This window comes from Pelecanus crispus, chromosome 2 (genome assembly GCF_030463565.1).
Source record: "Pelecanus crispus isolate bPelCri1 chromosome 2, bPelCri1.pri, whole genome shotgun sequence".
Lineage (NCBI taxonomy): Eukaryota > Metazoa > Chordata > Aves > Pelecaniformes > Pelecanidae > Pelecanus > Pelecanus crispus.
In genome coordinates, this window is record NC_134644.1 from 70812608 (window position 1) to 70839249 (window position 26642).

General features: G+C 39.2%; 1 protein-coding gene across 1 annotated transcript in view; it reads left to right on the top strand.

The window, feature by feature from the left end:
- Nucleotides 1–6139, top strand: part of TPPP (tubulin polymerization promoting protein) — a 60322-nt gene extending 54183 nt beyond the window's left edge. Inside the window, exon 3 of the mRNA XM_075705923.1 lies at nt 5945–6139. Within this exon, the coding sequence (XP_075562038.1) occupies nt 5945–6139 (195 nt within the window). The remainder of the gene's footprint in view (nt 1–5944) is intronic.
- The last annotated feature ends 20503 nt before the right edge of the window (nt 6140–26642 follow it).

Consider the following 26642-nt stretch of genomic DNA (forward strand, 5'->3'; position numbering starts at 1 on the left):
TTGGATTGTTGCATGCTGAAGCCAGTTCTGGTTCCATCACTGCTGCACTTTGCTCGGTTTCATCAAAGTTCAGTCTTCATTAATCTGGGCGATTCTTACTATAATACTGTTGATACAGCATATAGCAACCGTAAAAGAGATGACATAGAGTATTATATAGCAATTAACATCATACCATTCAGTTCATTGGCTATTTTCACCCAAAATCAAATCCCCTTGCGGTACACATTGGACTTCCCCATCCCTTCGCATCACCCACCAAGTGTACCCAGGTCCTTGAGCAAAAGCAATCCCACAAATGGGTTTTCCTTTTCCCGAGGCAGGAGTAACCCAGACTGTCTTCACCAGCGTATTTTTTACGTGCACTACAGGGACTTGATCCCCTTCTACAGTATGTAAAAGTTTTGATTGGGTAGGGCCAGCTCAATTGGCAGATCCCCTAGTGTTGACTAACGAGGTAGCTTTTGCTAAATGTGTTTCCCAATGTTTGAATGTCCCAGCACCCATTGCTCTCAGCATAGTCTTCAACAGTCCATTGTATCATTTGATTTTCCTGGAGGCTGGTGCATGATAGGGGATGTGATATACCCACTCAATGCCATGCTTTTTGGCCCAGGTGTCTATGAGGTGGTTTTGGAATGAGTCCTGTTGTCTGACTGGATTCTTTCTGGGGTGCCATGTTGCCACAGGACTTGCTTTTCAAGGCCCAGGATAGTGTTCTGGGTGGTGGCATGGGGCATGGGATATGTTGTTTCCAGCCATCAGGTGGTTGCTTCCACCATTGTAAGCACACAGAGCTGAGTGTGATATAATCAATCTGCCAGGCCTCCCCAAATTTATATTTCAGCCATCATCCTCCATACCAGAGAGGTTTTAACCGCTTGGCTTGCTTGATTACAGTCATGTTTCACATTCATGGATAACCTGTGCAATAGTGTCCATGGTCAAGTCCACCCCTCAATCACAAGCCCATCTATTTGTCGCATCTCTTTCTTGATGGCCTGAGGTGTCATGGGCCCACCGAGCTATCAATAATTCACCCTTATGTTGCCAGTCCAGATCCACCTGAGCCACTTCCATCCTAGCAGCCTGATCCACCTGCTGGTAGTTTCGATGTTCTTCAGTGGCCCAATTCTTGGGTACGTGAGCATCTACGTGGGGTACAACCAGGTTCTCTACCCGGGTAGCAGTATCTTGTCACAATGCAGCAGCCCAGATGGGTTTGCCTCTGTGCTGCCAGGTGATCTGCTTCCATTGCTGTAGCCACCCCCACAGGGCATTTGCCACCATCCATGAGTCAGTATAGAGATAGAGCACTGGCTGCTTTTCTCGGTCAGCAATGTCTAAAGCCAGCTGGATGGCCTTCACTTCTGCAAACTGGCTCAATTCACCTTCTCCTTCAGCAGTATCTGCAGCTTGCCCTGTAGGACTCCATACAGCAGCTTTCCATCTCTGGTGCTTTCCTATAATATGACAGGATCCATCAGTGAACAGAGGATATTGTTTTTCATTTTCTGGCAGTTTATTGTACAGTGGGGCCTCTTCAGCATGCATCACCTCCTCCTCTGGCGATATTCCAAAATCTTTGCCTTATGGCCAGTCCATGGCAAATGGTAAGACTGTGTTTCCACCCCTGGAGCAGTCGATTCCAGGTGTACTGGACGCCCCTCCAAGTGAAAGCAAATTCTGGCCTGCACTCTGCTGCCACAGGGATTGAGAAGAACGAGTTAGCAACATTAACTGTAGCATACCATTTGGATGTTTTTGACTCCAGTTCGTATTGAAGTTCTAGCATGTCTGGCAAGGCAACAGTCAGTGGTGGTGTGATTTCATTCAGGCCACAATAGTCTACTGTTAGTCTCCGCTCTCCATTCTACTTTTGCACTGGCCATATGGGACTGTTAAAGGGTGAGCAAGTCTTGCTGATCACTCCTTGGCTCTCCAGTCAACAAATCAGCTTATGGATAGGCATCAGGGAGTCTCAGTTGGTGCGATATTGCCACCAATGCACTGTTGTGGTAGCAATTGCCACCTGTTGTTCTTTGACCCTCAGCAACCACACAGCAGAAGGGTCCTCCAAGAGACTGGGCAAAGTTGACAGCTGTTTAATTTCCTCCGTCACCAAGGCAGCTATACCAAAAGCCCACCAGTACCCTTTTGGGTCCTTGAAATACCCTCTCCTTAGGTAGTCTATGCCAAGGATGCATGGAGCCTCTGGGCCAATCACAATGGAGTGCTTTTGCCACTCGTTCCCAGTTAGGCTTACTTCAGCCTCCAATACAGTTAGCTGTTGGGATCCCCCTGTCACTCCAGAAATACAGATGGGTTCTGCCCCTGTATAGCTTGACAGTATTGGGGTACACTATGCACTAGTGTCCACTAGAGCCTGTGGGTTTGATGTGCTAGGCCATTGAATCTACACGGTCCAGTAAACCCAACTGTCCCTTTCCTCCACTTGGCTGGAGGCAGGGCCCCTCTAGTGCTGGTCATAGTATACTGGTCATGGTTACTCACTTCTTGTAGATATGAGTCAGGATCATTAAGATCAGAAGTAAGATCAGCCCTTCTACTCTGTCTGGGGAACTGCCCACTGGAAACTGGAGCAGCAATTTTCCTGGAAGAACCCCCTTGTTTGATTGTTTTTCCTTGCAACTTATGTACCTGTGCCTCTAGGGTCGAGGTAGGTTTTTCCATCCCACTTCCTCATGTCCTCTCCATGGTCACGCAGGTAAAATCATAGGGTGCCCCGTGGTGTGTACCCTCTATATCCTCTCTCTTGAGCAGAACAACGTTGATTCCTAACAGCTGAGATACTGGTCTGTACAGGTGGAGAGTAGCACCTATCCTCTTTGAGTTTCTGGACCTTCCAGGACGGTTTCTCCACAGCCGAGATGAGGGAGGAAGAGATACTTTCTTCGTATTCCCAGAGTCAGCTAGCCGGTTCATCCACCATTGGCGCCTCTTCATCTTTCCAGGTCATTACTTCCAATGAGTTGGCATATGACGCTGCTGCGGTCCATACCAACTTCCGCCACATGGGCCATGTGCACCGGGCTTGATCTGGATCTTTGGATAACTGCTCGTTGTTCAGGTCACTATAAATCACCTCCAGCATGGCTCATTCCCTCAGGTACTGGATACCTCTTTCCATGGTGGTCCATTTGCCTGGGCGATGCATAACATCTTCATTGAAGGGATATCTTTCCTTCATACCTGGCAGGAGTCACCTCCAGAGGCTGAGGGCTTGTGCTCCTTTTCCAATTGTTTTGTCAATGCCCCCTTCCCTAGAAAGGGATCCCAGCCGTTTGCCTTCCCTACCCTGCAATTCCAGGCTACTGGCCCCATTATCCCAGCATCGGAGCCACCAAGTGACAATGTGTTCACCTGGATGACAGCTAAAATCTTTTCACAAACCTCACAGCTCACTCAAGGATAGGGATCAGGTGGTGTCTGTCTTGTTTACGAGTTCTTCCTCTTCCTCTTCCTCTCTTTGTGATGGTCCTGCTTTTTCATCATCCCTTTCTAAACAAGCTGACTTTTGCTTCCAATATTTCTTGTTGTGTATAGGGGCGACTGATACTGGCATGGGTTGGTTCCCTGGTTCAACTGCAGTGCCTGTCATGGGGGTTGGAGTAGCCGCAGTGCCTGTCACTTTGTCATCAGATCCAGAGACCTTTTCTTCCCCTTGAGGGTACTGAATAATGTTGAACACGGCCAGGCCCCAGCACGTTGCAGTGATTTGTGTCTCCCTAGAATTGCCAGGGTGACAGCATACTTTTTCCAAATATTCTACTAATTTTTCATGATTCTGCACTTGTTCAGGGGCGAAGTTCCAAAACACTGGAGGTGCCCACCATCCTAGGCATTTGCCCATGCTATCCCACACACCCTGCCACTCATAACTATCCATCCCTGGGGCAGATCTCTGCATGATATTCTTAAATTGCTAATTAACCTTAGACAAAACTGAAACAATACTCCTAACAAATACCAATAGAAGTATCTTAACCGTCCAAGAATGTTCAAGATACTGAAAAATTATTGTAATAAAGGAGGAAACATCATAGAAGGAGGTAGTGAAGGTGCCATTCTGCATTTCCTCCATAAAAAACCTCTCAGAGGAAAAAGTGTAATTGCTAAATGTCTCTACAAGGTGGTACCCTAAGTACAGTAATGACATCAGTACAAAGCTTAAATACCAGATAAAGCTCAAGGTCAGTGTTTTAATAACAAATCTCCCAGGCAAAACATCACCAATCACTGCAGGGCACAGCAAACTGCAAAAACCAACACCAATCTTCAACATGTACAGCAAAAAAAAAGAGTGTGGTGCAGATAAGATAAACTAAGATCAAGAACAGATGAATAAATACCATGACCCGCAACTGTTAATAAATATAAATTCCTTAATAAGCCCTGGTTAATCTGTTATTATCTCAAACCCTTGGTTCCCCACATTGGGTGCCAAAAAGGATTGTTGTGGTTTAGCCCCAGTCTGCAACCAAGCACCACAGAGCCACTCGCTCACTCCCCCCAGTGGGATGGGGGAAAGAATCGGAAGAGCAAAAGTAAGAAAACTCGCGGGCTGAGATAAGAACAGTTTAATAATTGAAATATAATAGTAATGTAATGAAAAGGAAAACAACAAGAGAGAGAAACAAAACCCAGGAAAAATAAGTGATGCAACCACTTACCACCTGCTGACTGATGCTCAGCCAGTCCACAAGCAGTGATCACTGCCCCCTGGCCAGCTCTCCCCAGTTTATACACTAAGCATGACAGCATACGGTATGGAATAGCCCCTTTGGCCAGTTTGGGTCAGCTGTCTTGGCTGTACCCCCTCCCAGCTTCTTGTGCACCTGGCAGAGCATGGGAAGCTGAAAAGTCCTTGACTAGTGTAAGCAGTACTTAGCAACAACCAAAACATCAGGGTGTTATCAACATTATTCTCATACTAAATCCAAAACACAGCACTATGCCAGCTACTAGGAAGAAAACTGACTCTATCCCAACTGAAACCAGGACAAGGGGGAATGAGGTTTTTGGTGTTTCCCATTGCTTCACTGCAATGAAGCCCATGTCACTTCTGTCTCTAAAATGCACCCTAACAGGGTGGTGCACGTAAGAAAGATACCCAAATTTTATCAGTCTTTGTTCATCTTAGCTCCATTTCCACTACTATGCAAAAATCTTTTGTGGTTTCCCTTCTCCTTTAGTGCCCTTTCTCTTCTGATTTTAAAATGTAAACTTAAGGATCAAAGAGACTGCTCACAGTCCATGCACACAGGTTAGCATGCTCCTATATTGTTCTGTGAAATATCTTTTTCTTTCTGCTTGTGTAGTCAATTTTTTTTTTGTCTCAATGACAGCAAAACTTTGATTTTTAACTAGCCTGATATGACTCAGTGGAAGCAATGTAGAGGGAAGTCTTTTCTCAATGTCATTTCATAGACTGTTAATTTGCTATCATTGAAAATAACTTTCAGTCCTAGTTTGTTACTTCTTTCATGAATCCTAGAGTTCGCAATAAATTTGTGTCTTGAAGCAATGAATTCTAGATGCATTGGTTTGCTTTTTCTATATTGGTGGAGCCAGGCTTTTATGCTTGGATGTTAACATAATGGATTTTGAACATGGCTGTTCCCTATGACTTTGTCATAACTTAGGTGCTTAGAACTTGATTATTAATCAGAAGTATCTCATATCTTCTAAAAGTTTTTGACATAACTTTCACTATTTTGTTCTTGGCTGTATGATTATTGTCATTGTATATAACGGCAAGAAACAAACAGGTTTTTTGTATCCTTTTGCTGGAAGTGAGTAGGTATTTACATAGTCTCCATCATTAGCAAAGATTTAAATGTCAGTAGCATGTGCAAATACCTGTATTAAGAATAATTTATTTCTTATGTGGTTTTTTTGTTTCTTTTCTTTCTTCCAATAGAAAGCCATTTCATCTCCAACTGTATCGCGCCTTACAGATACATCAAAATTCACGGGTTCTCACAAAGAGAGGTTTGATCCCAGTGGGAAAGGAAAAGGCAAAGCTGGCCGAGAAGATCTGGTGGATGCTTCAGGATATGTATCTGGCTATAAGCATGCAGGCACATACGATCATAAAGTACAAGGAAGCAAGTAAGGCTGAGGGTTTACAACACAGAGGGAGAAAGAGAGGGGGAAAGAGAATATATTTGTAAGAATGATGTAGATGAATCCCACATGTTTTGGTTATTGTGAATGCTAAGACTATGTTGTCAAGAAGTTGTTTTCAGGAACTGGAACTGATTTCAACATCTGCTGAGCTACTTGCAGCACAATGCCACTTCATTACATTCCTCATGCGTATATTGGCAAGAACAAATATATCGGTACAAAAAATACATGATTTTGTTGAGTTTTAGGCAAAAAAAAGTCAAGAGCAGTTATACCACACTTTGTCAATTCAAGCAAAAGATCTCAAACATTCCTAAATGTCCAGTTGCCCTGAGGATGTTGAAGAGAACCTCTTGAAAAGAGGGGTCTTTCCTAGCAGACTTTCTGAAGAATATCCCATTATTTATGCAGTTTGATTTGACTACTGTTTTGGGGCTTTTTTAAAATGTCTTATACAGGATCTGGCACTTTCCTTAAAACATTCAACAATATACTATTGGGGAGTAAGTGGTTGTAATATACAAGGTGCTAGCCTGTAAATGTCATACACCACTCATGAAAAACTGAAAAAAAGCTATTTTGAGGACAATATAGGTTTTAAAGTATTTTATGTCAACAGAAAGAGGTGGAAAATACCAGCCCTTACTTTCCTCCTGTCTATACTTTGTGTGCTTGTTACTGTGTGTACTGTAGCATGGTTCTGACTGGCTGGGTTTGGATGGAGCTGTTGTACTAACCTAAGAGGTGAGGATCGAGACATTACTAAGAAAGTCTATTAAAGCTTTTTGCATTCTGTTTTCAAGTTTGCACTGCCTCACATTTGAAATGAAGGGGGCATTAAGCTAATTATGCTTTAAAATATTGATTATGACTAAACACTGCCAATCAGATTGCTGTTAAGTGAATGTTATTATGCACATGCATTGGCACATATTCCCTTTAAGCTATAACACATAAGGCAACTTTACGGCCCCCTCGAATAAGGACACTTATAATTAATATCCATGTAATTAGTTGCAATTTTCTCACAAAAATATACTATTATAACTGGACTACATTTTATATTGGATTTGTTTGAAGCCAAGGGATTTGATTCTCTGTTCATTTTTGCTGCCTAACGTGGGAGTAATGGTATTGATGGGAATGGCTTTCCACTGCTATAGAAGGAGAACCAATTCCACAGGCGTAAGGTATAGGCAGCTGAGTGTGACCTGTATGGGGCCCAGAATACCAAAACAACTTGATAGGAATAAAAATAACTCATTTTTTGTATTGGTTAAAAAGGAGAGAAAAGACTGGTCCAATTTTCCACAGGAGCTGAACAAGTACACTAATGTATTACTCTGCTTCTCTAAAATTATGAAAGATAAGATTTTCAGTATTCAAAAACAGCTGCTAGTAGTTCTGCTTTGCTTGCTTTCAAAAAGAGCTCATGCACTCGTTTTCATGTTCAACTCTGAATAAAGGTTAATAAATTTGTTGCTCTCCTCCCACCTGTATCAGCATCCCACTCAGAGTACATAAAATTTAGTGAGCAGTGTGTGCTGTCGTGTGCCATGCAGGTCAACAGTCTGTATTTGGCCAATGTCTGGAAACAGAGCACTGGTTTTCAGCCCTTAAACAGCTCATGTTTTGTTTTTCTGACATTGAATGGTAGCCTTTCTTGTAACTTTGTCTCCAATGACTGAGCCCAAACATCAGCCTGAAACCAAAACAACAATAGCGAACAAAGGCAAGGACTTCCTTGTGGACTTGGAGATTTTTTTGTTTGTTTATAATTTGTTTTGGGTTTTGTTTTAAGAGGGAGGGAAGTTTGCCAAAACTCAGCACATGATCTTGTAAAGATTTAAATGGCTTTTCCCATGGTTGGCTCTAGTTACCTGGGAAGATTTCTGATGTATGTAAGGATGCTCAGGGTGAGAATCATCCAGTTTTGTGAATCCTTTCCAAGAGTAACCCATTGTTCTTGAAGAAAAATTTCCATGGAATGAAGGATTATCCTCTCCTGTGTTGCGCTGGTGACCCGTCACACTCTGAGGCAGGAAATAGCATACCATGATGATACCAACAATGGCTAAATTATTCCAGCATGGTAGCGAACTGTCTAGATGTAGGGAACCTTCTTCTACGTCACTGGTGCCTGTGCACCTGAAGAAGGCTCCAGGATAGTCGTGTTTTTTATGAATAAAAAGGCTAAGCCTCTAACCCTTGATAAATCTTTCAGCTAAGTTACAGGCAAACCCAGTGTCCCTGTTCTTCCCATTGACTTTAAGTCTTGACTCATAACTCATTGGTAACTGAAAAGATCTGGACCCAGCCTGAATGAAGGGTGAAGTCCAGTCTACTGCAGAGCCCTTTCAGCATGCTCTGCTAGCTAGCTGCCTTGTCTGGCACATCAGGGGATACTTAACCTGAGGTGCACAAGTGACAGGGTTTCTCAAGTACCCAAATACTGAGTGTCAGTAATGCCAGACTGTTGCTACATAGGAGTGATTGGTTAGGAAAGTTTTAAGGTATAATTAGGTTTTAAGTTGCTAGTTCACAGTGTGAGAGAGACCAGCACACTCACAAGATAGAAGGCATGCAAAGGAATTGAGAATGCGGACAGATCCAAGCTGACAGTGACTAGAAATTGAACTGCTCTGTTGCTTAGAAGAGGCTGATGGAACTAGCTGTGGTTCTGCCAGAGTTTACTTTGCATTACTTGTACAGTATAAAAGCCCTGCCATGAACCAAAGCACTTTGTATGGACCTGATGCAAAATTATTTTAAATACTTTCAATGGCGTCGTAAGCTTTTGATCAGGACCTGAGAAGATGCTTCAGATAGCAGTATTTTATTTTGAGGAACACACTTGTTTGTTTCTTCTTTGTTTCTACAGTTGGATAGTTTTAAAACTCAAATCAAAGAGATGCATGATAAGAAGTCATTCTGATATGACAGTGGCAAAGGGAAGTTGTGGCTGGAAAGATAGTACTTTGCAAAGATTTTTCCCTTTTACTACACTTGCTGTGGAAGGTAAGGGCTATGAATAAAAGCAGTGTATGCAGCTGTGCATTAGGGGTAGAGCCACCTACTTAAGCTCTTACTTTTCCACCAATATCTGTAGGAAATTAAAAGCCTAAATACTAGCTTGAATGTTAGCCATAAGTTCCAGGCCTGCTTGGGAATGAGGCGAAGTACATTTTCTTTTTCATCTGCCATTCCGTCAACTCTCAGGAAAGCAAGTACAGCTGGGTCCTCAGAGATGAGGGGAAGAGATAGCTCAGGGGGTGCAGGAGACGACCCATTTTCAACCCTTGAGGTGTTGTAGAGCATATGCTCTTCCTATGCACCATACTCCAAACTGTAACTAAATGTCATGTCTGAAGTAAGGACATGGGTACCTAGTAAGGTTTACACTCATCTCCTTTTTTTGGGCTTCTCAACTCATTCCATCTAACTTTTCAGTCTGATTTTCAGCATCTTATACTATGCAGCACTCTTCTATGCGACATCTTCTATAAAATGCTTTCATTACTGCTGAACATGCTACCAAAAGGTAGCTTTTAGCAATAACTGCCTTAAAAAACAAACTCAAATTATACTGTTCATTTAAAATTAAACCCTTAAATATTATGGCAGTACACAATCTTTTCTGTATCTCCACTGAGGCTTAACCTGACCATCAAAGCCTTTGCAAGACTGAGGACAATAAAAAAAAATCCTTACTGAGGCAAAAGAATAGTCCTTACATTACATTTTTGAAATATAACATAGTTTTAAAATAAAATATGCAGAATTCAAATGGGTTTTCTTATCAGTGCTTGCTTACTAATTCTCTCTAGTCACTCCATGTGCTTTAGTTACTTGTTGAGAGTTTTTCGACAACCTTATCAACATGTAAATATCAGAAACAAAAAATATTGTCCTGCTTTTTGTGGGTATCAAAGCTATCACAATAATGTTACTGAGAAGCAGACATTAAAAAACATACATTGTTTCAACACTCCTATGTGAACAGTTGTCATTAATTGTAATCAAATATTTGGAATCCCAAAGGAAATGTTGAACATTGGACAGTGGCCAAGATCTACCCACTTTTTTTTTTTGTTAAACCTACAGTATTCCTTATCTCTTTTTCTCTTTAGAGAAGGGAAAGGGAGATTTCAAAACTACTCACATGTCACAACTTACATTTTTCATTCAGCACAGAGATTGTCCTTCAAAGATATTTTGAAGTATGATATTTTCCATGTATTTTACTGGCCTTACCTAAATTAAAAATTCCTCTGACAACTTTTTGGCATTATAGAAAGCTTTGTTCATGAATTAGCATTTCAGTCACCCATATTTTCCCTCTATTGGCTCAATTAATATTTTTTATGGTAGCTGGAATTAGCCAGACCTAAAAGAGAAATGACTGCTGTGGGTTTGGCTTGCAAGTGATAGGTATCCCAGCCATGAGTAACCATCTGTAGAGAAAATCCTCATATATCTTTCTCCAAAATCAAAAATTTAAAGTTGTGATTGATAGGTTTTTTCCTTAAGGCTTGTCATAGTTATAAAATAAATTTTAATTCTTGTGCCTGCATGTATGATATTCAAAACATAACCCTGCCTTTCAGTGATGCATGTATTCTGGGGGCATGTGCCTGTCATCCATGAATTCTCTGTTTGCACTGGCCAAGAAACAAACCTTTTACCGTCATGATAGAGCAAATGTAATGTGTTGCACTAGTATGCGTCCTCTTAACTGACTGTTAGCCTTGCGTATGTGCCAAAATAACTACACCTTTGTGTACCTTGTTTGCAGTATGAATACACATAATGTTCTTGGCTCATCTGTTAATTGGTAATAAGTAATGCAATACACAAGATTTGTACAGGTTTGTGTGTGCGTACACATACTTTTTGGATCCAGCTAAGTGATTAAACCATATAGATGTTGATCCAAATCTTAGATCTGATTAGGGCCAAACTCTAGTCCTGCAGCCAATGCTGTTCAGCTTGGCCAGTTGGTGACACTGCCATGCTCCCTCCATAGCATGAATGTAAAAGGTCTAAGGAGGCTTTTATGTTTTTACACATCTACCCTGTTCCTGTTTCTAGAGGAAATCACTCTTCAGTGATTCTAACATGGTGTGACAAGAAGAGTTCCTCCGTAGTGAGGAAGTATGAGAGTCAGGGTGAAAGCAAAATTTCCTCTGAGTGTTCTTAAGAGACCACTTAAAATTATGCCCTGCGTGGGCCCTATATTTTTCTTTGCCCCAACTTTGTGAAGCAAGTTGACAGTCACTACGTATGCACACAGTTCTTCATCATCAGTTAGTCATGGTATATTGAGGTGGGAACAGGGAACAGGACTGTCGTACAATGCCTATGGACTTGAGTCCTTTATAAAAAGACCTTTTAGACCATAGACCTTTATAAAATTAAATACCTGAAGCATAATGGATCTCAAGCTTGTGTAAAATTCTCACAGTCTGGAGTGCCTCAACTCGATACAATGTGTACCTCCTGTGTTTGGAGTGTTTGCCCATAAAATAGCATTTAGACATTCAGTTACTCATTTTGTGTACCCAAGTGCCCATTCGGCTTACCTAATATAAGCTGGAAATGATGGACTCGGATGTTCTTTTTAAGTCTTCAGAATCCTAAAATTAGTGAGAGACCTTTAGTTGCATTCATGCTTGCTCCTTAAACTCAAAAACAATGCTTTGAAAAATGTCCCAGCTATAGGAATGGTGCTTCAGGAAGCTAAAGAGTATTGCAGATAGAACCTCCACATCTGAATTGTTCAAGTAATTTGTTTTTGTGGGGAGAAATAACTGTAATATATTTGGTATTTTTTCATGTTTTTCAGTATATTACTTTGGCTATATTGCTTCAAAATCCATATGGAGAAGGTGGATTTCAAAACAGGTTAAAGATATAACTCTTTACTTTGTTGTCAGTAAACGTTTAGATTGGCTTGTTTCATTCAAACTAATTGATCATCCACTTGAGGTAGACTTTGGCAAGAGCAAGCCCGATAATAAATAAAAGGGAAAAAACCCCAGCCTGTTTGCTGGGTATTCTTGGCAGACATTTGCAATACTGGTAGTCTGAAATTATTTTTTTAAAAATAAATTCTCTTTCGTAATCATGCAAATGCACACATGCAGGCACACATGCACTACTTTGGGGCATATATATACATGAGTGGCAAGACTACAGAAGAGGCTTTTTTTTTTTAATACCTTACATTTGGAAATTGACATTGAAATGCCCAACTGACTAATCTGATTTGGAAAAATGTTAGGCACCTACTATATTCCACTGCAGGTAACCACCCAATGAATTAATTTTCAAATATAGTTATACAGCATCGCTTTTTGTGAGTTACCGTAAAGCCTATGGCACTGTACAAAGTGAATTTTGTTGTAAGCATTTGTAAAGGTCTTAAAGATAACGCTTATGACAATTTGCCCTTACGTTCAGTTATCTTTATTTAAGATTTTTCTATTACTTTGCACATTTTTCAGAACAGATCACAAACATGAATAAAGTTACATTGAAGTTGATTAATAATGTAGCCCTAAAAATACACTCATACTTCATCCATCTTTACATTTTGATCAGGAGCTATATTATGGATGATCAACAAAATAAGAAAAAAGATGGCAATCTGTACCCCCACAATAGTGAATTATTTTAAGTTCCAGTTTACATCAGATGAGTTTCTGTATGCTTGCATTTGCTCAAATGCTATTTTTAAACAAAATAATTAAATAATGTGAAATAATGCAGCCTGGGCTCTGTTAAATATGGTTGTATTAATGCAACTGAAATGCTGTATGTCTGTAATATTCATGCTGAATACATACTAGCTCTTTATAAAGGTTTTGTGTAAGGTCAGTTAACCTACAAACTCTAATGTCCCGTATAAAATCCTGTTGGCAAACTACTTTTGTTAGCACTGTAGAGTATGAAACAGCAAGGTCATAGACAAAAACAAGTTATAGGATGCATCAAAAGTGTGTTTGTGTTTATCTTTGTGCTGGGTTTAGAATATATCAGCTTTGGCAAACTATTGCAGCAGGGAAAATGTTTTGTATAATACTTATAATACAAAGTAATTTGTCTTTACATTCTGTAAAGCAGAGAAATGGTCAATGTTGGTTAAGTACATTGAAGTTTATTCTTAGCAAGGTTTTATGTTTCACAGATTTAAATATTACAGGAGAAATATATATTTATACAGAAGTATAATTTTTGAATGTTGAGATTGGTTTTCTTCAGTCATGAACCATTTATTTATCCACATTATGCTTTATTCCTTTGCTAGCTTGTTTATCTGTCCATGTTGTTCCAACATCCATTTCTAATTTGGTTTAGATGTTTTGATTCTTTATTTCCACAAATCTGGATGTGCATGCTGTCAGGACCTGATCATAAAGTGTAGAGGCAAAACTGTTTTGCCTTTGATTACCTAGAACACTAATAAAAATTTAATCCTTAAATAGTTGTGATATGGAGATAGGTCTTGACATAGTCTTCCTTGGAACACTGTATAGCATGATAAAAACCTTCAGTGAATCTTACTCTCTCTTGTTCTTATTTTCATTTCTCTTTCCTCTTGGTTCAGAAAACCAGGAAGCTGCTGTGTGCTAATAATTACCTGCAATATTTATAATTGCGGGCATTGCAAACATTAACATTCAGCTGTACTAGCCTACTGTGTTCACTGTGAAATTTTCAACACGGTAAAAATTTTACATGATCATTTATCCTTACAAGTTTACTTTTTTCCTCACTAATTTAACACTGAAACTTTTTTTTTTCATTATTGCAAATGAACAGCTTGAGCGTAGCATTTCTTAATCTTAACTACAATAGATAAACACATCCTAAGCAAAGACTTTTAACCACTTGATGAAGGGGGCCTGACACCATCCAGTGCAAAGCACACTGGGCAGAATCTTATCCCCACTGCAGTCAGTGCCAAAATTCTAACTGGTGTTAGCAAAAGTGGAACTACCATTACCAAGGGGTTAATATGCTTAGTAACTATGACAAGAGGTTATGGGGGAGCACAACAGTGATTCTCTATTTCCATATCTTTGTTTCTGTTAATTTAAAACTACTACTATTCAATCTTTAAAATAAGTAAAAGAAACTTGAAGGGGGATCATATACTACTAGTTTGTACTAGGTTTTTTCAGGAAAAGGAAACAAATTTATATATATATATATATATGCAATATATTTTTACACTGTTTATTAATGCTAGAAAGTATTAAATGTATCACTTTATCAGTGTGAATGTTAAAGTAATGACAATGTTATGGATGTTTTAAACCTTTTAAAGTTGTCTTGTTAAATTCTAAACCCACATTAACAATGGAAAAGCTACTTTGTCTACAATATTATTGTTGATGTTTTAGGGAAAAAGTTCAAGTACAGCAGTTGTTTGATTAGCACTGTAAAAGCTTGGCTTGAAAAATTGTAGTGAAATCCATATTGTAAACACCATTTTTTAAAGCATAGCTTCTCATAAAGTATGTTACTGCTGTTGACTGACTGTATAAAATTGTATCTTTAGTTGGTAAAGTGATCAATAAATGTGTTACTACATCAATTCCTGGATTTCTTGAAGTAAATGGTATTTGCTGATAAACTTTGTTACCAACAGTTATTTTACAGTTTAGATGTATAAATTACATCAAAATACTCTCTGAACAACCAGCTCTGGTTCTGAGCAGAATATATTTATTCCTTACCATTTATTTTCCTAGTTTTAATAATGAGTAAAGCTGACCATTAACATTTTGAGAACTCTGGTATGATCCTTGAATAGCCATGATGATAGTGATCTACCAAATGAGATGTGTCAGGGATGAATCAATTTCTTCTTAACTAGCTACTTTACCGTAGATTGGTCCTCAGTCTCAAAAGCTTGAGTTACTTCTCTCAGCTTCTCTGAGTGGTGCTGAAAATGTTTTACTTGCAAGGAAAGTCATTTGCTACACGGAACATTGTTTTAAGGATGTTACATTCAAAAGCAAATACGGACCTTTTATTCATAAATCATAAATAACAATATTCTTCATCTTCCCAGTAGCAATAATACCATGATTTTTCAAGAAACAGAAGACTGAAGTTATTTAATTAAACTCAGAACATCATAATAACATAATGAATAATATGACAATAACCCAGGCACAGTGCTGCTCTAGAAATGTAAAGGTACTGGATTAGCAACTACAAGGAAACATAACTAAGCAGCTTACAGCTACACTGTCTCTTCTCCAGTTGTTCATGAACTGGAAATGGTGTTCTCTGTGCTCACTCACTAGACAACCTTCTTTAGAAATGCCTTTTAAGTGAAATCTAATACAGTTGTGTCCTGAGATAGCTTTTCTTCCTGCATAGAGACCATATGCTGTTTGTAGTATGACTGCCAGATAAAGCTCCTTTATTTCTGAGCATCTATGATTACTGAAACTGTAAAAATCCTAATGAAGCAGAAGCATTAGGGATTACTAAAGGAAAAATCAAGAATATTTTGCATTCAAAAAGCCCTTAAGGAAGGGGAGATAGTACCCTTCTGCCCTATGAGAATATAAGACACAATATAAGATCTGTATTTTCAAAAGATTTCAGGTTTTTTTTATTATTTTCCTGTAAAGCCTTTAGAAATGCCCACCCAACCCTACATGCCACTTACGCATCACGACTTTAAAATAAAAAATGAAAAAACATCTGCCAGTATGTGTTCTCTTTACTCAAGGAATACAATTATTTGGGTTACCTTTTCTCTGTATAGCTACTGTTGCAGTAACCACGCACAGATTGTACAGGTAGAGATAGTCCTATTGAGATGGGACTGACAGAGTGCCACCTAACCCTTGCTGGTTTTCTGTTCCAAGCTTTCAGAACTGACCACTCACATCAGCATCAGTTAGGTCTCCTGCTCTCATGTCCATGTGCCAAATGCAGGCTAATCTCTCCTGGTTCTACCACAGACAGGACTGCATGAAGAAAGGTGGGGGTGGAGGAAAGGCAAAAAAAAGCACTACCTCTGCCAAATCTTCAGGGGCTCATAAAACCTGGTCTTCTGGTTAGTCTTTTTTCCTTTCTTCAGCTGCCTATTTAACTCACTGCACTGCTTTATTAATAATGTAAACTAACCCAGGCTCCTTGAAATTTACTGCTCTGGTTCACATTCCAACCAGAAGTTCATTCCAGGTCTACATCACTTTATTTCCAAAACTGTGAACTCAAGAGGTTACACAACCATCCTGTGGGTCACTTAAGGGTTCAAGGGCTGCAGGGGTTTTCAGGAATGAATGCAGGAATATAAGGAGTGGCAGGGATAGTAGGAAAGAATAGCTAACTGGGGCTGCTAGAATGAATCATACAGAACTTGCTTCCAGCTAGCGCAAGTGTGTCTTCCCTCTCTGAGGCAGGTACACTAGTCAACTAGAGCATGAGTTTTACACCCTCACTGGAATGATAACAGAAAACTGTTACCATCTGTTATATCATTACTGTGGCAACAGGATAATTTTTTCTGTAACAATCCCTGATACTAGATGATACTATAGAAAATAAAATAGAGGTTTTAATCCCATTTTCACTTGAGTTCTGTGAACATAGAACCATAGAATTGTTTAGGTTGGAAAAGACCTTTAAGATCATCACTGTAATACCAGGAGAATTTTGTATGGGAAACAGAAATTGGATAGGATGGACTGTTTTCTCCAAGTTGGCCAGCTAAATAGCTTCTTTACCTGGGATCATCTAATTAAGTGCTTTTATAGTAGTGGATAAGACTACACTCTTCATCCAAGGAAGTTTTGTTTGTACCTAAGAAAAAATTGCAGTTGAGGAACTGAGGGTCATGCAGAAAAATAAGAATTTGCTGTTATTGCCATTATTAAATAATGACACCCCCCCCAAAAAAAAAGGCGGGGCCAGGAATTCTCCACACAGTGTGGTGGAACATGAATAAACTCCAGATACCTAGATTGACATTTATTTTTAAACAAAAGACCATTTGATGCCAATAAATATTTGAACAGTGAGTCCCTTATTAAGAAAATGCCATGAATTCAACCTGAAAGCTAATTCAGCAAAGTAGTGCCTTTACTAGAGCTTGTGGGTCTTTTCAACTCATCCATTCAAGACAAAATACATGTGGTATATTATGCTGTTGTATTTGTTTGGTATCATTTGAAAGCAGCTTAGTAGTTGTAGTATTTCTATAGTTCCACATAGAGCTGTCAGTGAAATTTCATGCATTACCCTTATCTTCTATTCTGATTTTTTTGAACAAAAGATAAACAAATAGACCACCCGCTTGACATTTAAATATAATCTCTTGATTTAAAAATGAGCTGTTACACATTCAGATACTACAGCTGATTTTAAACAAGAAGGATTTAGAAAATAATTCAGCGTCAAATCTGTTTGAACTGCTACTTTTGCTGTTGTATCAATAATTTAGCTAAGCTTCTTAAGTTCACTGGCTCGAGATGGATTCGTGCCCTTAACCATCCTCCACTCCTGAAGACAAATCGGATCAGGTTTTTTTCTGCTGATAATAGGGTGGGGCAGGTAGGGCAACTGAAGCAACTTCAGTAAAGGCATTCTTTATCTGAAGCAACCTGTGCACTATGCCTTTTAATTGTTTACTTCACTCATTGTCGTGGTTTAGCCCCAGCCAGCAACTAAGCACCACGCGGCCGCTCGCTCACTCCCCCTGCCCCGATGCGATGGGGGAGAGAATCGGAGGAGTAAGAGTGAAAAACACTCCTGGGTTGAGATAAGAACAGTTTAATAATTGAAATAAAGTAAAATAGTAATGATAATAATAACAATATAATAATAATAATAATAATAATAGCATACAAAGCAAGTGATGCACAATGCAATTGCTCACCACCCACAGACCGATACCCAGACAGTTCCCGAGCAGCGATCGCTGCTCCCCGGCCAACTCCCCCCAGTTTATATACTGAGCATGACGCCATATGGTATGGAATAGCCCTTTGGCCAGTTTAGATCAACTATTCTGGCTGTGCCCCTTTCCAGTTTCTTGTGCACCTGGCAGAGCATGGGAAGCTGAAAAGTCCTTGACTAGCATAAGCAGTACTTGGCAACAACTAAAACATCAGCATGTTATCAGCATTGTTCTCCTACTAAATCCAAAACACAGCACTATGCCAGCTACTAGGAAGAAAATTAACTCTATCCCAGCCGAAATCAGGACACTCATCCTGTTAATTTTGTTCCCTTCTGTCTCTGCTTTATTTTTCTCAGACTAAGAAAGCTGAGGAAGGAAAAAAAATGAGAAGAGCACTCAAAAGTTAGGAGTAGTGTTCTGGTCAACGTTTTACAAATACTTCTGTTTTACCCACCTTTTTTTGCCCATTTTCTGTCTATTATAAAATGGCCTCAACTTGGATTTGAAACATACATAGAATCATAGAGTCATTTAGGTTGGAAAAGACCTTTAAGATCATCCAGTCCAACCATTAACCTAACATTACCAAGTCATACATAATATTAGTATAGAAGACTGAATTCAGTTGCCACTGAAATGGGTTACCTATTGGACAGCACTTGAATACTGAAGACAACCAAGTGCAGGCAGGATTGTTCTGGTAGCTGTCATTGACAGTTATTTAAGGTGGTATTTGAAGAGAGGGCTGTTAGCTACAGGGACAGTACAGTGGCAGGATGCCAGTTTATCATAAATGGAGAAACAAAATCATCCTTCTTTTCATTCACTATTTAGAATGGCTAAAGCAGCAAGGTCAGTACTGCCAGGAAAAAGAAGGGCAGTTTCCAAGGTTTCAAATTAAGCAGTGATCAGTTTTCATGCTGTCTATGACTGTAGCCAGTCATTGTCCAGCAACTCTATCATTTGTTCTGTGATTGAAAAGCTCATCCCCACAAACACAAAGGAGCACAAAGGCACGATGGCAGCTGGGGAGACCCAAAGAACTTGGTCAGAGAGAAGGAGGCCCTGTCACAACCCTTCCTGGGGCTGTCACAGAAGAGCAGTCAGCCTCACTGTCTAGGTGTGAAACACATTGAGATGAGTCAATGGCTCTCCAGAGCACCTTACAGATCAAGGCCTATGCAGGCATGAGCAATTAGGGATTGTACAACATTATGGGATATATATGGAAGGAACCAAAGGCAGGGTTGTAGGTGGTCTGGGGAGGAACAAGCACAGGAAAATAGAGGGAAAAGGTGCTGGTCGCTGGTCTGTACAGTCGTTTGGCGATGCCCTGGACCTCGTAAGTGCCAGCTGTCCTGTCTTACTAAATTTCATTTCTAACTGTTTTCTTGGGTGAGGGGATTCTCTATTCTGTGTACATATGTGCATATGGAGGTCTAATTGCCAGCAACCGGAGTCAGACCACGGGTCATAATAGCCAATGGTACCTGTGGTGCCAGCAGCTAAGAGTGAGTGAGGCTCTGTGCCAGCAACTAGACTGGGGACCATGGGTACTAGGAACCTATGTGCCTGTGGTGTCAGCCACTGGCTCAAGTGAGGGGATGTATACCACCATGTGACTGCTAGCAAATATCAAGCTGAACCTCGTCAGCAAGTAGGTGAAGGGGCTTTAGCATCAGCACCCATAGAAGTGGGCCAGATGTCTCTGAGACAACTGGAAGAGCATACTGGAGGGACCAGGCAGTCCTGGCCAACTACTGGGGAGACCACAGGGGCTGAAGGTGTGTGTCTCTATGTAGGAGGCAACTGCAGATAACAGAATCCAGGGGCCAGTTACTGAACTGGCTGCACAGGTAAAAGCCCAGTTACTCAAGGGATCCACGGTGTGTGCTGGTATGCATAAGGGTGGGGTGTGGGGGAAGTGTACCAGCAGCTGAAGCATAGCTGTGGTCCTCATAGGCTTGCATGTCCAGGTGCCAGCAGCAGGGGAAAAGAGGGATCCAGGCACTGGCTGTTGCATAGACTATCTCGAGGGAACAACACTGAACATACGCATGTTTCCTACTAACAGCCATTCATCCTGATCAGACAGAGACAGGCTGTTGGTACTGGGTTTGGTTTTGCTGGTGGTACTGACTTTGTTTTCATAAGTGCTCAGTGTTTCTGGCTGTGTTGATCAACACTACCCTCATGAAACAACTTTGCCTTCTTTGCAATGTTACTAACGCCTGTTGTTGCCCATATTGTTATGAAAAAGTTGTTTCATTGTGTTTCTTAACTGGTAATAGCTCCAGTTAAATTGCTCAACTGTAGTCTTGTGGCATGTGCATGTCTGTTAATTCTTGGTAGATTTTAAAGTTCTGTAAATTAAAAAAATGCAGGCAACCAATTTTGTTCACTTCCCCAGCTAAATTAAATGATTTTTTAAAAAGTTTCCTTTCAGCAGTATTTTGAACTTCAAAGCAAACTTTTTAAAGTAGCATTTCCTATAAATTACTTAGTGGAAAAAATTAGTGTGGTCATACATTGATAACTATCCAATGAGAATAAGTTCCACATGTTGAAGTCACTGGACCAGATGCAGTGTAAAATATAAAAATTATATATTATATTTAAATTTAAATATATCTTTAACTATAATTGCATGTACAATATATCAATAAATATGTATTAAAATATTAAAAACTGGTATTAAATGTTTCCCATTATTTGAAATTCTGGCTCTGCTCCCAGGCACTGTCACCAGCATGAATTGAAATTCTGTGTTAATTTTGAGATCCTACTTTAGCTAATTGCCATGACGCAGTCATCCTTAAGGATGTAATCTTCTTTTACTAAAGTAAATCTTGTCTGCCTGAAAGCAGCACCACAGCATTTTGTCCCATGAACAATCTATGCTCGTTATCGCCTTCTCATGCTCTCATGAACCTCATAAACAGCACTTGACAATGGCTTTCACACTGATCTGTGTCTCCTGCTGCTCTTAGATTCTTGTCTATCTTCTCTTGGGCCATAGCTTGATCTCATTTAAACATTACTGAGATAATTTTAGACCAAGTGGTGTTTCTAATTCTTTTTAGAAGTAATACGAGACTGTCTTTTAAAATTTCATTTTAGCCCAAATTTTTACTCCTCTGCAGATCAACTAGAAGGCAGACCATATAACAACTCATTTTAATTACTGAATAAGTAGCTATTTTTCCCAGATATTTTACACAAACTAGAATGCCATAAATTATAAATGAACAGAAAAGCAGCCAAGCTCCTAAAACAAACAGGCCCAAGCTCATCTCTTTCAAAATACAGTTATGTTAACATGATCTCAAACAACAGAGTTCACCTTAAGCATGCCAAGCAAATGAGGTCTAGCCAACAGTACATCCACTTCTCCCTGCCCTCCCCACTTCCCTCTTCCCACTAAACTGGCTTAAGCTATCACCACTTTTATAAATTGCTAGTTCATCGGACAAATTTCCTGGTTCATGAAAAAGAATTTGAGTCTTAATCATAGGTGCAAAGGTATATTGCCAATTTGCTTGGATTCATGTACACCTGGATCCACCTAAAAGGTGGCAAGTTACTACAGCAAAACCAAAAAAAAAAAAAAAACAAACCACCAAAAAACCCAAACCCCAGCATTTAACAGATTACTTTGGTCAAACACTCAGTGAAAAATTCTGTGCTAGAAGAAAATGTTTACTTTACATATATATTTTATTAGCAACACAATGTGAAAGTTTATTTGCACTCACAAATTAAAAAAACCAATCAACCAATGAAACCAAAATGAAACAAAAACACCACCTCACACCACCTCACACTCCCAAAACCCCACATCATAGTGTTACCACCATAACTTCCTAGCTGGGAAAACTTCAATCCCAAAAGGATATTTATTAGGATATTAACTTTTCATCTGGTCTGGACAGAAACAGCAGCATACATGTAGTTCCCAATCCAGTCTACAGGTAATTTGTTGCCTTCAACATTGTAGATTACCACAGCATTATTCAGGAACATAAAAACCAAAAAGTAAGCCAAAGGTAAATTGACTAGTAGCACAAAGAAGGATGTTATCTTACACTACCTGATCCATTTATGGTATGTAGGCCTGGAGAACTAACAGATTAGATTTAGTGCTCAAAAGAGTCCTCCTTTATTATTCTTATGATCTAGATCTGGTCCTAGAAGATAAACACTTCCTCTGGTATTTCTACATTTACATTTGGAATGTAAAGAGCTTCTGTTTTCATGTGACAGCCTGAACTCTTCTGTGTTGCTAAAGTAGGTCATATGCTTTTACTTCTTTTTGTTCTTTAACCACCACTTGTCTACCTTCAAGGAAGGCAGCCTAAAAACTTGCCTTTGATGGCCACTGTGTCTGCAATTGCATTTGCCATCAGTCTCATGCACACTCAGATCTTTTATTACAAATACAGTAGTTTAATGAATTTCCTTTAGCATTGGCTTGAGTATTACAGCGCTTAATACATTTCAGATTTAATTCACCAAGACACCATTGCATCCAAAGCTCATGAAATGAAGCTCTACATATAGTTTAAATTTCAAACCCTTTCTAGTTATTATGGTTGCATCAACCTGAGGGGTATACAAAGAATTTTTAGTTCCTGTAGAATTTCTAGACCTCTTTCTCCCTAAACAGCAACATGATAAATGATGACCAGAGAATCAAGACAGATGCAGGAGATTGCCTTTTTGATTGCTGTTTTGAAATCACCACAAAGACAGGAAGGGGAAAGAAAGATGGGGTTTATGCTTGATCACAAACCAAAGTCAGCAAAATAAGAATTCCAAGTTCACACCTTATGATAATTTACTTAAGACAAAACAATACATGTTATTCTTGATGCCTGCCTGATGTCAGAAGGGAATGAGCAGAGCAGAGGAAATTGTTCAATTGCTCTTCAGCAGAAGGTAAAAGTCAGTATTGCCAAAGCTGAATACTTAGATTACAGAAAAATTTAGAAAAACAGAATACTCATCATGTCTCAGTGAGAAATGCAGAGTAGAAACAAGATGGTAAGCAAGCAGGATCCACATGTTTGAAGGAGACATGAGGCGTTTTTATATAATTAGCAAAAATTAGGAGGTAAGGTATGGCAATCAGAATGTGAAGCCAGTGAGCGTGATGTTACTCAGATAACTGAAGGCCAAAACGAATGAATTCAGAGAAACCACAGTTCCAGGAACCACATTTTTCCTTTCTGATCTTCAGAAAAAAAAGCAGAGGCAAATTCTCCCAATGCTCAGTGGAAAAAAGGCTGAAAAAAGGTTCTGAGGAGGCTGATGAATATGGTTGTCAGACCAGCAATCTTGAGTCATCATCTCCTCTTTTGAATCCTGATGACAAACATGCCTGTGAAAACCCTGAAAAAAGAATATTCTTCACAGAACTCATGTTCACAGCTAGCTCTAGATTCTGCCAGGGAGAAAATTATGGCAAAAATACATGGTGTACAAAGATTGAACCTCATGAGTGATGTGAAAAGTGCAAACAGTCCTAAAGCTTTATAAATGCATCCAACTGAATGCAACAACACCCTATGGCAAATTTTATAAGCTAAATCTTCCAGTTAGTATGGCCCAATTCTGACATCAGGTCATTAATTTTCAGGCTATGTTGTTGGTTTTGCTTTGTAAAGTTTTTTTCCTCTCTGAGAACAGGTAATTAATTTCTCAACAAGTTTTTGCAGAATCTTTCTATTGATCTGCTTTTGGATTTTTTCACATTGCAGAAAACAGGTCCTGCTTTACCTCTAAATTAAAAAAAAAAAAAAAAAAAATCAAGGTTGGCTATTTAAACACACATTTTCTACATTTCCTAAGAATGCAAAGCTTTGCCTCAGCTGCAGTCTGTCAGTGACTTCCATGAACTTCAGTGACATTAGCTGCATGACTCAGGATTGTAGTAGAATTTTGTCATATAAACCTACCTGGACAAAAAGGCAATGTTTTTGTGTAGATTTAGTAACTGTAGCTTAATCTGAAACATCTGCATTTGAAAGAAAGTACTAAAACTGCAAGTTTTAAAAATAACGCTGCCTCTTGTGCAAAACATTTTTTCAGGTCTCCAAACTTACTTCTTAATCCACAGCCCAGAGACAACCAATTATCCACACAACATCAAAGATTTGTGAATGTGGCACATGATCTGAATGACTAATAGACTAACCAAAAATGAGTTAAATGCTTTGGTTCAGACACAACTTTGCTGCAAGTCCAGTGTAAGGGACACTACAATGTTCAATATCTTTTCAGAAGAGACCTGTTGACCAGCGTGAATAATCTGAAGCAGGCTTATCTCCAACTCTGCATGAATTCTCTTTCGAGTCGTCCTAGCTGGGTTAGTTGGCACACAGCAGAGGAAGAAAAAAAGGGTACAGGAGATAAGGCAGTCTAGAGCCTTTGCCCTACACCACCGGGTAGGGCACTGCCACACCTATAACCAATGAATCCTTACTTGCTCCACCTCGCATTACAAATAGCCCAACCCAGGAGTGTAAGCAGAAGCCTTGCACCCCCTCACACTTCTGCCAATGGTTTTGCTAGACTACAGTTAGGCCTTAAGCTAAAAATTACAACTAGACCACTTAACAACTGTATCATTTTGCCCGCTCCAAAGTCATTGAGGCAACACTGCAGGTTCACTTTCTGAGTTCACTTCCTGTGGATTTAATTAAGGTTGTGGGTTAGTTATCACTTTTTTAAAACTTTATGTAAATTTTGTATGCAATTATGTAAATATTCTTTACATAACTACTTCTGTACTTATATTGGAATACCGATTTTCATACCACAGAGGAAAGAAGTTTATATGCCACAAGCTATTCAAAATTTAAACTGCACTGTACTAGCTCATAGACTTACAGAACACACAACATCCACTAGGACAGGAAGACTTAAAGTAATTTCAATGAAAGTCCCTCAAAATATCAACACAATACACAATTTATATGTAAAATTCTTAAAAAGAAATTTCTCATCACAGTGAAATGATTTACTACCACTCCAGTATTTATCCACTACGTCCAGAAGATGTTTCACAGGTGTTGCTTTATGTACATGTTTATTGACTGCCAGAGCTCTTGCCCTATGATTTTCCTGAAAGTAACTGGAGGGGAAAAAATAGAAAACTTTCAATTCTAGGTGGTGTTTTTTTAAACTGCAGTTATCTCCTAATTGCAAAGTGTGATATGCAACAAACAATGGTACAATCAGGTAGTTTTGCCAAAAATCCTTTACATTGTATATGCATTAAAAAGCCCTAAAACAGGTACTCAACAGTTTGTTCTGTAGTTCTAACTTTTTTTCTGAAAAAAAAGCATTTACTTTCTTCAAGATGAGAATGCCTATATTTAGCTCTAGTATTAAGTAGGGTTCAACAAGCTCTAGCTTGTTTGGGAAAACCCCAAGCACCACTATGCTGGCCATTCTTAAGTCAAATGCTTTTACCATGGAAAAGTCTGGATGCATTTACTTTTATTAAAGCTCTTGAAAAATTTCCTTTACAGACTCCCATTCTTCAGTTTTTAAGTAGTTTTACAAAACTGTAGTCTCTTGGACTAAACCAGAGCCTTAAGCAAAAGCTTTTTGCATAGCTTCTCAACTACTTCTCTAGCTCTTCCACTTTATAAAGTTTAACTTTTCCTATAATGAAGTCCCTACTAACATTACTACAAAGCTGCCCAACCCAAACATGAAACAGAGAATTAACACAATTCCATCTTTGATTTCACTAAAAGACAAATTGGCATCACAAATAATGCTAATGCATATATGTCTAAAACAAATTGCTACTGTACTGTTCCATAGAAGCCAGAGATCTTTCTGGCAAAAGTTATTCCAATAAACAGGACAAGATGATGGATCTTTCCCTATAGGACTGACATACCATCACCACGGTCTTCTGACTGCTTACCAAATGAATGAAAACATTAGAGAGTCCTAAGCCTGGCACTGCAGAGAACAGGATTCTCAGCAGTTCTTACATTGGCAAGCAAAAAAGGTACTGACTGACAGAACTATATTAATTTCTGAAAAGCAATCTAAGAAAATGTAATTGCCATTAGAAGTCCATTTTAACACTTGAGATAAATAATGCACAATAATCAGCTCTCTTTTCTAGTGGTTTGCTGTCTGCCAATTTTGTTCTTTGTTCTCCACATACAGTTTCCAGAGAGGTGATGAATAATTTTTGCCTAGGCATTCATACTTAGGTTGTTCATTATTTTTCTGCAAACCTATGAAGTTTTTTGTTTTCAGCACGTTGGTTTGTTTCATTGTACAATTTTCTATTGCTAGGCAATTCAGATGCTGAGAGTGTGTTAGAACTCTCTTGAGCTTGCATGTGCTCCTCTGAAGAAGGCAATAATTCATCTATTTCTAGTGAGTCTGAAAAAGAAAAAAATACACAGTCATGTCAACAGAATATCCTCATTTTAAAATGACTTTCAAGAATTGACTTTTATTGACTTTTTTACTATGAAAATCCACCTAGTTTTTGAAACTAGATCTGGAGATGATCAAAACACTT